Genomic DNA, 16,204 nt, shown 5'->3' with positions numbered 1-16,204 from the left:
CAAAAAAAAAGAGCAGACCACATGGGAACCAGAGGGGACTCATCCGAGGACAAGTAAAGTAAGCAGTGGCAACTGATACCAGGCAGAGCTGGTGGGGCAGAGAGCAGAGCGGGGTAGGAATAATAATTTTAAAAAGGACTTACCTTCCGTATCACCGCTGCCACCTCCCGCCGCCCTGCCTCTGCCACTCCCGCCACTACAGTGCTTGCTTTGCTCCCTTCGCCACCCAATCCAGATTTTTGCTGAAATGCCACTCAGGGAGGTAGTGAGAGCCTGCATTTGGTCTTCATCCGACTCTGAAATACAGCTGGGTGGAGAGTTCTAAGTGCGCATGTCAGTTTGGCCGGGCTTAGACGGCCGACCAAACTGACATGTGCACTTAAAGTGCAAACCTACTCCACCTTCCTCCTGCCACAGATGATGCTGGCCCCGCCCCGCCCTAGAGAGTGGAAAAATAAAATAGTAATAATGTATTATCATTTTATTTTTCTGCTGCCTTTATTGGCAGTGGGGCGCTGCTACTCCACCGTAGTGGAGGGACCGCCCCTGCGGAGTGAGTACATCCACCACCTCATGACAAATGTTTGTTTGCACAAGCACGACCCTTAATTCCTCGAGCATGCTCATTACACAAGAAACCACTCTGTTATGGGTCCAACGATAACTGCAGAGCGCAAAGCAAGGATCTACAGCAAACGCACGCAGGCCGCTGCTCGCTTTCATTAATCATCCGCCTCTTGACACCTTCCCCGCTTCTTAGCCATTCAGTGCAGCCTGCAAGACCTAAGCCCCGCCAGCATCTCCGTAACAATTACAGGTGCGAACAAGCACGTCCAATCAGCGCCCTCTCCGCGCATCCTGATAGACAGCAGCCTGTCAGATCCCGCCCCTCATATTTTTCCTTTCAATTGTATCCAAGCACGCGTGCTTAGCGATGGGGGTTGCTGCTTCTTTCCTGGGTTTTCGTATTTCGACCGGGTCGACCTTTATTTATCACAGAAACATGGCCATGGCTACGCGCATAATATCCTTGCCTTTGAGACGTAACAGGCTCCTGCACTTCACAGGGACCTACACTGTCCGGCGCAAGCACCTCCTCTGCACCTCCGCTTGCAGGTGAGTCTCATTTGTATCCCGAGTGGTTCCTGGTTAGGCTCGTGACACCCTACGCAACTGCCAGGTGCGTTCTAGATACGCGCGCAGTGTTCTGCATATAACCTCATTGTCGCTTTTCCCTTCCATGTTCCGTGTCCTTGTCCCAGGCTCGACGCTGCTCCGCCACTGCGGCTTCTCGCCCGTCACAATTCAGTGATTTTAAGTGATGACTGCGGCAGAGAAAGGCGCTGGGGGTGGGAAGAAGGAGAAGACGAGACAAAAAAAGCGTTTGCAAGATTTGGTTTCTCCGTCCAGGACATAGGTTATTTGTTGATGTATGTGTTTCAGCAACAGCAGTCTTCAGTTTGTAGTTCCCGCGCGTCTGACTTGCATGCGTTATCTAAAGGTTGAATTTTGCGTGCTGTCCATCAGTGCTCGCTGGCTGGCCATCCTTTTGCCCCATTTTCGGCAACTTTCTCGTCATTCTTTACCATAGAGATTTATTTGTCTTGCATCTCCAATTGACACTGGCTAAAAATAAATATGCTGCTGTAGGGTATTTCCGCGGTCACGGCTATAATTTAGTATAAAACGCTAACGATTGATAAAATGGTTTCCAAAGTGCCAGTCGAAAAATACAGTTTCTGAAACAAAACTGAATGCTTGTTGTGTTGGAGAGCATCAATTATAACATGATCCAGGAAACGTTTCCACTTCAATTTATTTTCTGGTAAAATGAACAGTAACACAAAACAAACACCGGAAAATGCTCTTAACACCTCAACTCAAGCTAGTCTGAATCCCCACTACAGTCTACAACTCCCATAAATAACTCCGTAACATTCCAATCCCCTTTATGACATAACAAAGTTCTAAAAAGATGCACTCCAATACAATACCTCCCTTTTTATACAGAAGAAAAGAACAACAAAGTCTCTAACTTAAAATCTAAATAAATACCATTAAAATATACAAATCAATTTCTGTATGAAATATAAGAAATACAATCAAATGGATAAAGCATTTCACAATTTCAATAGTCATTCGACTTTGCAGGATTTAAAATTGTTCTTCCTACTCTAACATCACTGTTTACAATTTCCCTTTGTTTAATATCAACCATACTTTGTGTTTGTTCCTTCGTGTGTATGTCTGTGTCAAGTTCAACTCCATCATGAATATTGCTACTTTCATCATTTTCAGTTTCAAAAAATGATTTCCATTTTCAGCTTCACTGTTTCTTTGTTCATCAGGTACATTCTCAAAATTATAATATTCGTTTCCATTATCTTCTACATCTCTGTTGTCAAAACACTTTTCTTGCCTAATTTAAGAAATACCAGCTGACTGTTATTCCACCAATCCTTTTCCCTCAATAAAACTGCACTATTATACATTTACAATACTTGGTTTTGGGTAAAATATACAGGATTCCCCTTTTTGTACTTCACTGATTTTTTTTAAACTAAAACCCAATTTCCAACTGAAAATTGTTTACTTTTTGTTCTGTGTGTTTTGTCATGATAAACTTTGTTTTTACATTGTTTTTGTACTATTTCATACTTAACCTATATTTTATCATTCTTAATCTCTGTTACTTTAGTGAATTTTCTGCAATCTAGCATTTTTGATGTCAGCAAAGTACAACCATTTCTCCATCACATAACAAAATGGTGAAAATCTAGTGACATTATGTAGAGTATTAATATCACTAGGGACTTTTGTCTAAAACAATTTGAAAAAGATAAATTAGATGTCAATGCTATTTGAATTCCTTTCTTTAAATACCTATTGATTCTTTCTACTAAACTGTTTGAGGAGGTATGTACAAGGGTGTTTTCACTTCTTTTAAACCACATTTGCCCAGAAAATCCAATATTTTTGGGGGGTAATTGAGTACCATTAGCTGATATGTGCAGGACAACTTCCACTGAAAACATTGTGTGTAAGAACTCAATAACCACACCGGTGGTCATCTTAGCACTAAACTCATAGTGTATCCACCTCGAGTAGTACTCTGTCAACAACAGCAGCACATTTCTTCTTCAAATTCTTGTACAGAATTCACTTTTACTTTACTGGATAACTTTGAATTTTTACGCACTACCCCAAAATTACCTATTTTCTGGCAATTCATACACTTCTTTCCTAAGCTGGATATCCTGTATGGTTCCCTAAATGTATTAAAATTAGGTTTACTAAATTTGCTTTTATCGTTAGCCTCAGGAAAAGAAGATCCTCCACTTCTTAAGAATTGTTTTTTACATGTACTGCCCAAACCGATGGACTTTATGCATTTTCAGAAGATAATATTTTTGTTGAAAGTAAAGATCTTTCAATTCCCTTTAGCACTAAGCTCCTACAGGCTCAGGGGTTTTCCTGTATTTTCTTTTTAAACATTGAGACATGTACTGGTCCCTCAGGTATGCATCCATTGTGTCTCTGAATTCATATGAGGCAACTATGGTGAGGAAAACTGCAATATATTACTTGATACTTTCATGTTCATGTTGTTTTCTCATAAAAAAAAACATGTCTTTCTAACATTACACTTGGTTGTTCCTTAAATTGTCTTTCAATTCTTTTTACAGCCTCAAATTCACTTAATGGAATACATTGTCTAGGAGACTGTTTAACGTCTAATAGGTTATCCAAAATGTATTGACCTGCATTCCCAGAAGCCCAAACATCAATGCTTTCTTCCATTCGGGTTCACATTTTTTACCATCATGGCAATTAGATAGTTCCAAATGACCTGTATCAGTTCTTCCATTTCATTACCGTTTTTCCTAGAACTTGTACAAATAGTGCTGGTTGGTTAAACATACTTGAATCATCCTCATTAAGTATTATTCCTGAAATTGAAAAGATTTTGTTGAAGAAGCAACTAAGCAAAAAACCTGAGAATGAAACACCTTTTAGAGTTTATTGTACATTTTTAAATAAATTACTTTACAGTGTGTCACCCTGTAGCTCTATTATATCAACTTAAATCACTGCTCAGTTGTTTCATACTAAGTGATTTAATATTCTTTAACTTCCACTCCAGTAATATTAATCTAAATCTATATACTTCAGTTCTGTATTGACCTCTCTAGAGAAAGAGTAAGCGGTCTCCAGTTTCAGCGATGCTCACTGGCAAATGATAAGCAGTCTAAGCATCTTTCAGCACTGTACAGTGAGAATGTCCAGAGAAAAAAAAATATCCGCCATCTGACATTAATTGGACTTTGCGTTCACAAGCTTGCTGGGCACTGTCAAGTGTTTTAGCAGTGGAAATGTTGCACAGAACTTCAAAGCTTGCTAGACATGGCTTAGCATTCCAGTGGTGGAAACGTTGCGCATTGACATCACAGTCAGTGGCATGCTCTCCTAACAACTTCCTGAGAACAAGAATAGCATACTCTCCTTAAGTCAGCATGTGTCACCTCGAGCCAGTGTTCTAACAATAAAATTTTCTTTAAACATTTACCGTATTCTGAGAGTGATAAATACTGCTTTGTGGTCACAAATTCTGAAAACTGCTTCTATTTTTTTTTTAATCTGTGCCAATATTTAATAAAATGTACATTTTCTCTTTGTGGTGCATGATATCCCGATGTACTCTTAGGTACTTAACTACGGCATTTCTTAATGGGCCTTGTTCCATTTCTCACATCACTCTGCCGCCAAAATTGTTTTGTTGGGAAACATCAATTATAAAAAATATTCAGGAAATGGTACAACTTCAGTCTATTTTCTGGTAAAATGAACAGGCCCACAAGACAAACACAGACAAATGTTCTTCACACCTCAACACCAGGAGCATAGCCCGAATCCCCAGAACATTTCACAACTCCCCATAAATACCCTCCATAAGCTCCTAATTCCCTTTATGACATGACAAAGTTCTAAACAGGTTTCTAAAGAGGTACTGACCAATACAACAAAGCTCTGACACAAGGAACTTGGCTTCCTGTTACATTGAAAGGTGTGGACGTAAAGTCTTAAATCTTGTAGATTTATTTAATATATTTAGCAGCAGACATGCATATATGCAGCCGTGTAACTGGTTCTGTGATGCGAAGGGAATATGTATATTTGGTAAATATATTTTAGTGTGGAAGGTGTGCATAGAGATGCCACGTCTTGGATCTAGGTTAATAAAATGTGCAACAAAAAAATGAAAAATGCATCAAAATATAATGTTTGGGCATTTTTAGTAAAGCTGAGTTTTGAAATGGTTCCCCTGGTCTTGTTCGATTTCCTGCTTTGACCCTCTTATTTCAGTTGTAAAAGGAGATATTTCTTCTCGATATTTTATCAACCACTCTTTAAAGTTATTTTAATGACATTTTTATCAAGACGTGGTTGATCGTAAGTGATATTTAAGTGATGGTACTGTCTTGCTGTCCTTTTTTGTAGATTTGTCATTGTAGCTTCTTCCTTACTCTAAAGGGTTTCTTCTCCCTTGTACGTGGAACAACAATAGTGAATTGCAGTGACAACCCTGTAATGATTTTCTATCTGAATAAGCAGGGGAACAGGAAGGCAAATATACAAAGCCGATTTGCTACTCAGATACATGCAATGTGCAGTAGACATTTCTTTAAAATATTTATTTGATATGTTGGATATTTTTAGCACAAACATGTTCCAAAGGTTAGGAGTGTTTTCTGTGCGTCCCCTGCCCTAGAGGAGTGTTCTGGTGCACGGAATGTTGTCTGTGTGTAGCCTGTTTTCTTTCCCTCAGTGCTCAAGTGTCTATCGTAATGGTGAGAGGACATGGAGGTTGAGTGGGAAATATCTCTAGCTTCTGGTGAGAGTTTAATGTTCCCTAAGAACCTGAAACTTACACATAACCTGTAACTACAAATAAGCACTTTATGTTGTATCTAAACATGTGTTAAAGTCTTCTTTCTAGTAATGCAACAGTGCACAGTACAATTCTCTTAAACTAAATACCAACCAGCACAACACCCTTTCTGACATTCATCTTGCACAATTTTACATGATTTTGTGAAAGGGTGCACAACATATAACAATGATTGACAAACAAGAAATTACCCTTAAATGATTTCACATAGTTTGAAACACAGAATAATTCAAATGTTTTCCAGGCTGTAAGAACACCAACAATCTTGTTATGCCAGCTACTCCTGTAGTGCATTTTCCGAGGCTCATTCTGTTTAAGGATAACAAAGGTAGCACTAGACAGATGCCTAGCATTTTGTTGTCATACTGAAAAAATCAGGCCCTCTAAACGTAGACTGAACAATTAGAATTTCCTTCTCAGGATCAAGATGCTGAATTTGAGTTTCATGACATTTCTTAGTGTGATGGGTTGGTTGTCAGGCAACATTGCTTGTGAAACCTAAGAGTTGTTTTTTTTCTGATAAAGCAGAGTATTTTTATCTGAAATATTTTTGGCAAACTTATTTTGCAGTATAACTAATATTTGCTTTGAAAAAATGCTGTTTACGTAGCTATAATGGGAAAATTTTATCAAAAGAAAAGGTTTGCATTTATGCTGGGCTTCAGCATGGTAAGCTTTAACGCAAGTTGATTATTTGTATTCTTTCTTAATATATGTTTAATTTAATGGCGTTTTATGGAAGTAAGGATATTTTCATGATAGTGGATGTCTGTATTCTGCATACGTGCCCATGCACTGTGACATATAGTAAGTTCTTGCTTCGTGCAGTGTTATTATTGTTCATGTTTTTTGATGTTCAGTGATGTTTTTGAACTGATATCTTTCACACTAACGTGTGTAGTATAGGCATGCTTGGTGTAGGTTTAAGTGATGTAAATTAGATTAGAGCATTGGAATGTTCAGAGCTTCATCTGAGTCAATGGAGTGCTGTGGGTTTTTACTGACCGGTAAAAGCCTGAGCGTCAATATTCCAATGTTGTTTGCTCACAGCAACAGCTGTGAACAAAGGCCTCACAGAGCCCAAGGGTATTTTAATCCACTCGGGCTCCGTGAGGTCTTTGTTTTATTTATTAGAACATTCTGCCCTCTAGTGGCAGAATGTTCTTATAGCCTTATAGCCCTTCGTAGCTGGCAATTAAAGTCCCACACCATTGTTAAAGGCCTGAGCCACATGCTGGAGCAGGCCTTTAATGGCAGGTATAGCCCTCTAAGGCAAGTTCTAAGGCTATAGTAGCAAGTGTGTGTTTTGCATAGTTGCAATGTTAGAATCTGGTTCCTTCTGAGTTTTTGTAATAGTGTGTTGCACTCCCCATCTATGTATTGCGGTGTGAGACTGTGTGCAGACATTAAGTTGACAGGGAACAACCATGATGAAGAGGGCTGCAGAGTTCCATACCTTGGGCTGCCGTAGATTCAGATTCACAATAAGCTTTAGTCGGTTCGTTGTCAAACCTTAAAGAGAGATATAAAATCAGTCATGATACTGATAAAAAATTAATAGAGTTAAGAAATATTTAGAGTAAGTTAAGATCAAACAGTGATCCCCACAAAAATGAATAGGAAACAAACATGTAAAAGGACAGGCATAAAAACATACCTCCTAACAGGCATAGCCACCCTAACACATACAAAATTACCTGTCAGAACTGTTCCTCAATCTCACTGTAACTCTCAAGAAACAGACAACATTAAGAACAATATCCCTCGGCAGCAGTTGAAAATATTGAAGGGCCAGAGGAACTTGGACACAGTTCGCCTGTTTCAGTATTGGATTAATAAAAGTCTTTCTAGGAACCACATAAAAGGACAAACATCACAAACCGCAAGATGTCCTGCGGAGACAAATTATTGCAGCCTCGGGGTCTAGAATGTGAACTGTTAGACCTGGCAGCTTTTTGGCGTGTCTCCCCTGTCTTTTTGCCTTCTGACCTCCTGTTTTTATGGTGTACTGGTCTCTGTTTTTGCTGCTTTATTGTCTCTGCGCACTTTGGCACTGCTGATCAGTGCTCAAGTGCTCCCTATGTAAATTGTATTGGTGATTGGGTTATCCATGATCAGCATATTTGATTTACTGGTAAGTCCCTGAAACAGTGCGTTAGAGGTGCCCGGGGCCTGTGAATCAAATGCTACTTGTGGGCCTGCAGCACTGGTTGTGCCAAGTACATTGGTAGCCCTGTAAACATGGCTCAGACCTGCCACTGCAGTGTCTGTGTGTGCAGTTTTAAACTGCCAATTCTACCTGGCAAGTGTACCCTCTTATCAGGCCCAAACCATACCTTTTGGTACATGTAGGACACCCTTAAGGAAGGCCCTAGGTAGCCCAGTGAGCAGGGTGCAGTGTAAAAGGTAAGAAATGTACTGGTGTCTTTTACATGTCCTAACAGTGAAATATTGCCAAAGTCGGGTTTCTCTGTAGCAGGGCCTATCTTCCTCACAGGTTAACATGGGGGCTGCATTTAAATAACTTTAACGCTGATTTCCTTTGAGGGCAGATAGAAATATGGAGTTTGGGGTCTCTGAACTCACAATTTAAAAATAGATCTTTTAGTGAAGTTGGTTTTTGGATTGTTAGTGACTGAACACACCAATGAACCCATCTTGCCCATGCTGACTTATATCATTTGGTTGTACTGTCTGCCCAGGCTGCAGCCAGCATTCTTTCACCCTCTCCCGAAAGCCCCAGGATTCTCCATCTCTCCCTGTAATCCTCCATGACATGAAAGGCAGACTACCTTGTAGGACTAACTGGTGAGGGTTTCCAATCGGATCCTGAAGGAGATATGGAACGTGGGGTAGACGGATTGGAAAATCACAAGAAAGTTCCAGAAGAACTGGAAACCAAACTTGTGATCTCCAATAAGGCATGATGAGAACACCTTTGCCTTCTGGCGTCTCACTTGAGTCAACAACCTCATGATCATAGCAAATGAGGGAAAGACATACCCTCTCTCACTTTACCAGTCCTGTAGAAATGCATCCATTGCTTTCGCCAGAGGATCCGGCTTCCAGCTAAAGAAGCGTTCCACCTGATGACCCAGACAAGACGCACAGAGGTCTACCATGAACGGACCCCCATCAATTGGTAATCTGACAGAAAACTTGTGGGTCCAACTGCCAATATCAATACTCATATCTGACCATTCCCTGGAACATTGGTGCGCTACTGTGTTGGACGCCCCCGGAAGATATTCTACTGTCACAGTTATGCTGCAAGCTAGGCAAAACTCCCAGAATTCCTTGGCCAGATCTGCTAACATTTTTGATCTGGAGCCCCCAAATGATTTATGTACCAGACCACTGATCTGTTGCCATCTTTAGGAGCACACAATTCACTTTTTCTTTGGTTCAGAACCTTATCACAAAGGATCTTGCCATTAGTTCCAGGCAGTTGATGTGGAGTTGTTACTCTGCCTTGGACCATTTTCCTCCAGTTGAAGAGTCCTCACAATGAGCCCCCCCAGCCTAATTTGCTGGCATCTGACTGTATGATGATGTTCGGATCAGACCCGAAAATGGCTTTGCCATGCCATGCTTCCATATGGGTAAGCCACCATCTCATTGTAGGAAAGTGGCCCCTTGTTTGCAGTACCTCCTACTTTTTGCCTGATATCTGATGCTAACTCGACTTTGTGTGTGCTGGGATCCTGGTAACTAGGCCCCAGCACCAGTGTTCTTTCCCTAAACAGTGCCATTTGTTCCACAATTGGCACACCACTGGCACACAGCTATGTCCTGTGTAAAAGGTACCAGTGGTACCAAGGACTCTGTGGCCAGGGAGCATCCCTAAGGGTTGCAGCATATATTGCGCCAACCTAAGGGACCCCTCTCCAAAGACATGCGCAGTGCCTTTGCTGGTTGTGTGTGCTGGAGGGGAGAAACAGGCAAAATTGACATGCCATCCCTTCCAGGGTACCATGCTCACAAACCATTGCCTGTTGCATAGGTAAGTCACCCCTCTAGCAGATGTTACAGCTCTAAGACAGGGTGCACTATACCACAGGTGAGGACACAGCTGCATGAGCAATATGTGCCTACAGTGTCTAAGTCCATTGTTATGCATTGTAAGTGCTGTGTGGCCATGTTAAGTACATGGCCTGGGAGTTTGTCATTACAAACTCCAGAGATCCATGATGGCTTCACTTAAGACTGGGAAGTTTGGTATCAACCTTCTCAGCACAATAAACCCACACTGGTGCCAGTGTTAGATATATTGCCAAATGCACTCAGAGGGCATCTTAGAGATGCCTCCTGTGTTTTACCCAAAACCTTTAGTGTAAGGCTTATCAGTCTGTGCCAGCCTGCCACTAAAAGACAAGTTTCTGACCCCATGGGGTGAGACCCTTTATGCTCTCTGGGGTCAGAAACAAAGTCTGCTCTGGGTGGAGGTGCTTCACACCTCCCCCGCAGGAACTATTACTCTTGGTGGTGAGTCTCAAAGGTGTAGGTCTCCAGTTACTGTGCCACAGAGCACTCTAGCTAGTGGAGATGCCCACCCCTGTACCAAGCCCCACTTTTGGCGGCCGGTCTGGCTGGAAATTTAGGAAAAACAAAGGAGAGTGACCACTTCAGCTGGGACAACCCCTAAAGTGTCCAGAGCTGAATTAACTCGCTCTTTGGAGAGTCCTTCATCTTGGTTTGGAGGAGAGGGACCAATAGGGATAGGAATGTGTCCCTCTCGCTAAAGGGAGTGGGCACAGGAAGGGTGTAGCCATCCTCGTGGACAGTAGGCATTGGCTTCTGCCCTCTGACACCTGTAAGCCCCTAAATCTTGTGATTAGGGGCACTCCGTAAACTTACTGGCCAGATTCCTGGTGACCTCAAGAAGAAAGAAGCAAGAAAAAAGGACTACTAAGCCGACCCCAGCAGAGAAGACTCCAGACGACAACTGACTTGGCCCCAATTTTACCAGCCTGTTTGCTGTTTCAAACAAAGCAGCACATCCTGCAGGACCAGCGACCTCTACAAACCCCTAGAGGGCTGCCTAACTGTCAGAGAACGAAGAACTCCTGAGGTCAGTGGCTCTGTCCAGAAGAAACCTCCAAACAGGACTCCAGAACCACCCCAGATCTGCGAGCCCTGCCCACTCTGCACCAGATACCCACAGCCCAAGTTCAGGTGGACCACCGGTCCAGAGAAGGTCCCAAGCGATTCAAACCTCAGTTCCATCCTGGGATGACCCCTCCTGGCCAACTCAACGACACCTGCACCCTGAATCTGGAGGACGCCCGTGACTGCAACTGGATCCAACAAAGATACCTAATGCCCAAGGTGCATCAACAGCCACAGCCCTTCGGAAATCTGACCCATGGTCCAGCAACATCCAGCGGGTGCCTCCCCCTACCTGTCCAGCCTTTGGTTTCACAGAGCCAAACCCTTGGGCCCAGCCTGCAGCATCTTTTTTGACGCCCGTAATAGCCCCTATTGAAACACATTGGGCGTCCAGCTCTGTTTTATCCCCAGAACCTGGCGGCCACTGAGGGGGTGTGTTTGGTGTGAACCTGTGGCCCCCCCGGTGCTGTCCTAAACCCCCAGGCCTGTGTCATAGAGCCATGAGTACTTACCTGCAACCTGCTTCCTACCAGGTCCCCCTAGCCCTCATAGGATTCCATTGCAAACCCGACATCAACTTTGACCTGTGCACCCAGCCGGCCCCATGTTGCAGGCGATGCACTTTTAGGGTCATCCTAAACTTTTACTTTTAAGAACATCCTAACCCCCCAAGACTGGAATCGTAAGTCATGTACTTACCTGTTAACTGTGCTAAAACATTTCCCCCCCCCAGGACTTTATTGACTCCTATGAAAAATTCCACTGTGTCAACTTTTGAAATAGGAAAGTTTTACCTACTTGTAAACTGCTTTATCTGCAAAAAAAATAACAAAGTACTTTTGATACATATACCTTATAGTTGTTAACAACTATACTTACTTGCAACAATGACCTTTCTGGTTCTAGAAATAAAGTGACAAAATATATTTTTGTTACTTAAAACAATTGGCCTGGAGTTAGTCATTGAGAGTGTGCCTCATTTCATGACTGTGTGTGTGTACAACAAATGCTTTGCACTACCCTCTGATAAGCCTAACTGCTCAACCACACTACAACAAAAGAGAGCATTAGTATTATATACTTTAGCCTCTGGTGAACCCCTGGCCTCTGTGCACACTGTACCTCATTTTGGTATAGTATATGTACAGAGCCAGCTTCCTACACTCATCTCCTCCCGAACTTCCTCTATTAGAGAAACCTGATCTGAATTGAAGGCCTTTGCAGAGATAAAATGTTTTCAACCTCTGGAGGGCCCTGTAATGAAGAGGGCCCGGGATAATCTCCTGGGTGGAAGAGGAGAGCAAGCCGTCCACTCGGGCCACCTGGCGTAGAGATGATGGGCGAGCGAAGGTACTCCTCAGTTCCCTTCAAAATTTCAATATCTTCCCCAAGGGAAGGCTGTGGATCCTGTCCATGAAATGGATGAGAAACCCCAAAAATGTTTTTGTGGATGGGGTCTAAAGGGACTTCTGTTAGTTTATTACAAACCCCAAGGTCTCCAATAACTGGATGGTTGACTGCAACTGCTATACAATTTGGAAGGTGTATTGATTCATCAAGAGTAGTTCTTCTAAGTAAATGATCAGACGGAAACCCTGAGTTCTGAGTGCCTCCATGGTGGGCTTGAGGAGTTTGGTGAAATGCCACAGCACTGATAAGAGCCTGAAAGGGAGAGTCTGAAACTCAAAGATTCTATCGTGCAATTGGAATTGGAAGAATCTGCGAACAGACTCAAAGATGGGAACGATATTGAGGCAAAACATCCAATCGCCCAGCTGCAACTATCGCGCAAAAGATGGATTCCTTCCATCTTAAAATGGTGATAGATTAACCAGCCATAAAAACTCCCAGAGTTTTATTACCGGTTGGTGACCTCCATCCTGCTTTTACACCCAAAAGATGTTGCTTATGAAACCCTGTGGCTGGAGAGAAGATTGAATAATAGCCTTTTGAGTAGCAAGTCTTCCACCTCCTGGTCTATTAGAGCACACTGGAACTCTGAAAATGTTAATGGGTGCAGCCTGCAAGGCTGAATCGGGGTGCCAAAAAAAACCGGTGTGGAGCCCTGTAACCCCCCTGAAGAACCAATGTGTCTGAGATTTGTTTTTTCCAATTGTGGCTGAATAAAGCTATCTCACCTCCCACCTTTAGATGGGAAGAAAGACCACACTCACCTGACTGACAACCATATGACTGGCCTCAGAAGGAACCATGGTCACAACCTCTCTGGCCTTTCTTGGAGGGGAAGAATTCCCCTTTCCGGGACTGGGCCTACCACTGGGTTCATCGATAGGCATGACCTCTAGAGGGTGTTTGTGTGTAGAAGTGGCCAGTCGAGCTCCCCCTACCACGACTGACCCGACAAAAACGCATGGATGAAAGATCTTTTTCATTGAAGCCTGAGCCTTATCCAATGAGATGAAGGTTGAGACAAACGACCCCGTTCCTTTATAAACAGATCACCAAAGAAACCCCCTTGCGCCACCAGTCCCTCCTCTGTGGAAGCCAGATCTCCTAATTTGGGGCCTACTTTGAGCAGCAAGTAACACCTTCTCTCAATCGATATTGCCCAATTTGCATTTCCCAAGAAGATTATGGTGTACTGCACCCATCCGGAAAATAACTCTGCCGATATTGGGGTGACTAAGGCTTAAGCATCCTTCACCAAATCTAAGATCTTTGTTCAGGGGCCTAACACATCCAATTGCTTGTCCTGTCAGGACGGCCAGGACCTATAAGTACCGTTCTTTGGATCCCGAATATACTTGGACAAAAAAAGGGCAATTCTAGAATCAATATTGTGAGTGAGAGCCACTCTCCTTGAGTGGAGATTTGGCCCACAAGCGAACCCTCACTTCCTTATCAAGGAGTTGGCAGATGTGCTCCGCTACGTATTTGTGAACTTTGGGGGTAGGGGTCCATTCCGCTGAGCTAGGATGTATAAGGTCTTTGGGATCTGACATATTGAAAGTACCCTCTGGAACATCATTGTGCGTAGGTTTAAAAGATGGGCACCAGGGACTGGAAGGGCCAGGGTAATCAGTAGAATCCAAATTAATAATTACACTGTTCCAAAGAAACAACCACAGGTCAGGAAGGCACTACTAAAAGTGGAAGTCAGAGCCCTTACACACCCAGTGGGTGTCATCCTTCCTCAGAGTGCTGGCACTAGAATGTCCGACGGAGCAATGAGAGGTGCATAGCGCGTTTCAGGATAGACTCCTTCTAGCTAGCCATTAATATGGAAAAGCCACAAGAACAAATAACAAGTAGAAAAATAAACTGAGCATTTATCTGTCAGCTGGAAGGAAAAAGAGGAGTCAGAAGGAGTGGCTCGCTGTAAAGGACTGATTGAGATACGACTGGTAAAAAATTGTAGTTTTTTCCCTGGATATCATGGGGAAAGTAGTTTTGTTATTATGGTTGTGAATTCTGCTGAAGTAAATAAAGATGGAAAACTCTTCTCCCTTCATCCTGACATAAAATTCCAGGCCGTCATGATACGACTTTCTGAGAGCCAATGAGTGCTGCGTGGGCTCTCTGCTTCAATAGAGGGCAGAAAGCACAGCTTTAGGAAGGGAGAGAAGAGGAGGGGCAGTGAAGGCACAGAGAGTGGTGGGATGTGTGGTTAAGGGCAAAGTATTTTTTTACATTTGGGATATGGAGGCGAGGCCATGTTATATTTGGCTACTCCATTACACTTCTTCCCGGTGTAGCAATTGAAAGCAGGGCAGATGATTTGGGGAAACATACAAACAACCTGACAGCAATAGGTAATGGTGATGAGCTAAAGAGTTCAGGAACCATCACGAAGGCAGGCAATTGATGGAAAGAATACTGGCTCTCCTTTGAATTTTACTAGGGGTGTTGGTTGATCTGTGCTGGTTTCCTATCTTCCTCTGCATCTTAAGGAGCGAAGGTTGGGCTGCTGTATCCTTTCTGCTTTTACAAAAATAAACAAACCTAACATAAATATTCCAAGTGTGCCAGCCTTAGGACTTTCTGTAATCTCATGTCCTGTGGAATTAATGACTGGTCATATTGTAATGTATATCATTTCATTTTAATTTGCCACCTGAACTTTATCAATGTACTAATCAATTTCTTTAGCCGTACCTAGATCAATTGCTTAGTAGTTCAAGTTCTTTCTTTATCTAGTTTTAAAAAATAAACCCATAAAAAATAATGTTTAAAAAACATTACATCAGTCACAAAGCACATTTTTCCCTAGTCTGGTAGCCCTGGATAAAAACAAGCCAGATAAAAACAGATAAGTACATTGGACTGTAAATACAGCAAAATAGGATGTGCCTGCTTAAAATGTTTGCCAACCAACAACTTAACAATAAAAGATTTTCACAAATTCTTATAAAAGGAACAAAACATAACAAAGTGTGTTGTGTCCTAGGTCAAAACTCCATCACATCTACAAGGTATTAGGATGGAGAATCTGTTTGAAATAGCTATCTGAAAATGAATCTTATGAAGTCTAAAACGGGTCAATACAGAAATCTGATAGACATGTCAATCAACAAGTAGGGCTCTGTGGATGGAAAACTTTGCAACATGACATAATTTCTTACTGAAGACTTATTTGCATAATAGCTGGGTCTACTTTCCTAGGCATTTGCAACTATTTGCTATTCCTTAAGTGCTTTCTTTTCCACCAGACGCGGTTCTTTGCTAGCTCTTGCAGCTTTTGTCAGGAACATAGTGAGTGATTGGTAGCTACTGTGTTGTCTGTCCCTATTTAGTGCAGGATGACGGCCATTGATTTGCCCTGGTTTGCCCTGCCCAGATCCGCAATGCAAGTCTAATGTGTTTCTACCATTCATTATAACTGCTCTGCATTTATTGTCTAGGTTTGTGTTAAATAAAGAATTGTTAATTATTATAATAAATATATTTGTGAATGTCTTTGATTTCTCTGCATAAAGTGGAGATCTGGTTTGTCTATTCTATGGCTTCTGTGAGGAATTCGCTTTACTAGTCTATCTTTGTAAACCATGCCCATGGAAAATTTGGTGAGGCACTGGTCAGTTTTTCACGATTTGGGGATCTTCAGGCTAGCTACAAAGGGCAAAGGGAAATCTAACAGGAGATCAAAAACCCTTTTAGCTCTCTTCACTTTCTTTATTGATGCCA

General features: G+C 42.3%; 1 protein-coding gene across 1 annotated transcript in view; it reads left to right on the top strand.

Moving 5' to 3' along the window:
• Window positions 1-891: 891 nt before the first annotated feature.
• The window catches only part of MTHFD2L (methylenetetrahydrofolate dehydrogenase (NADP+ dependent) 2 like), a 255,601-nt gene continuing 240,288 nt past the window's right edge, over window positions 892-16,204 (top strand). The window contains exon 1 of the mRNA XM_069230293.1: window positions 892-1,116. Coding sequence (XP_069086394.1) covers window positions 935-1,116 — 182 coding nt within the window. The 5' untranslated portion in view covers window positions 892-934. The remainder of the gene's footprint in view (window positions 1,117-16,204) is intronic.

This window comes from Pleurodeles waltl, chromosome 1_1, assembly GCF_031143425.1.
Source record: "Pleurodeles waltl isolate 20211129_DDA chromosome 1_1, aPleWal1.hap1.20221129, whole genome shotgun sequence".
NCBI classification, from domain to species: Eukaryota; Metazoa; Chordata; class Amphibia; order Caudata; family Salamandridae; genus Pleurodeles; species Pleurodeles waltl.
Note: the sequence above shows the minus strand (reverse complement) of the source record. Positions and strands in the feature narration are given on the sequence as shown.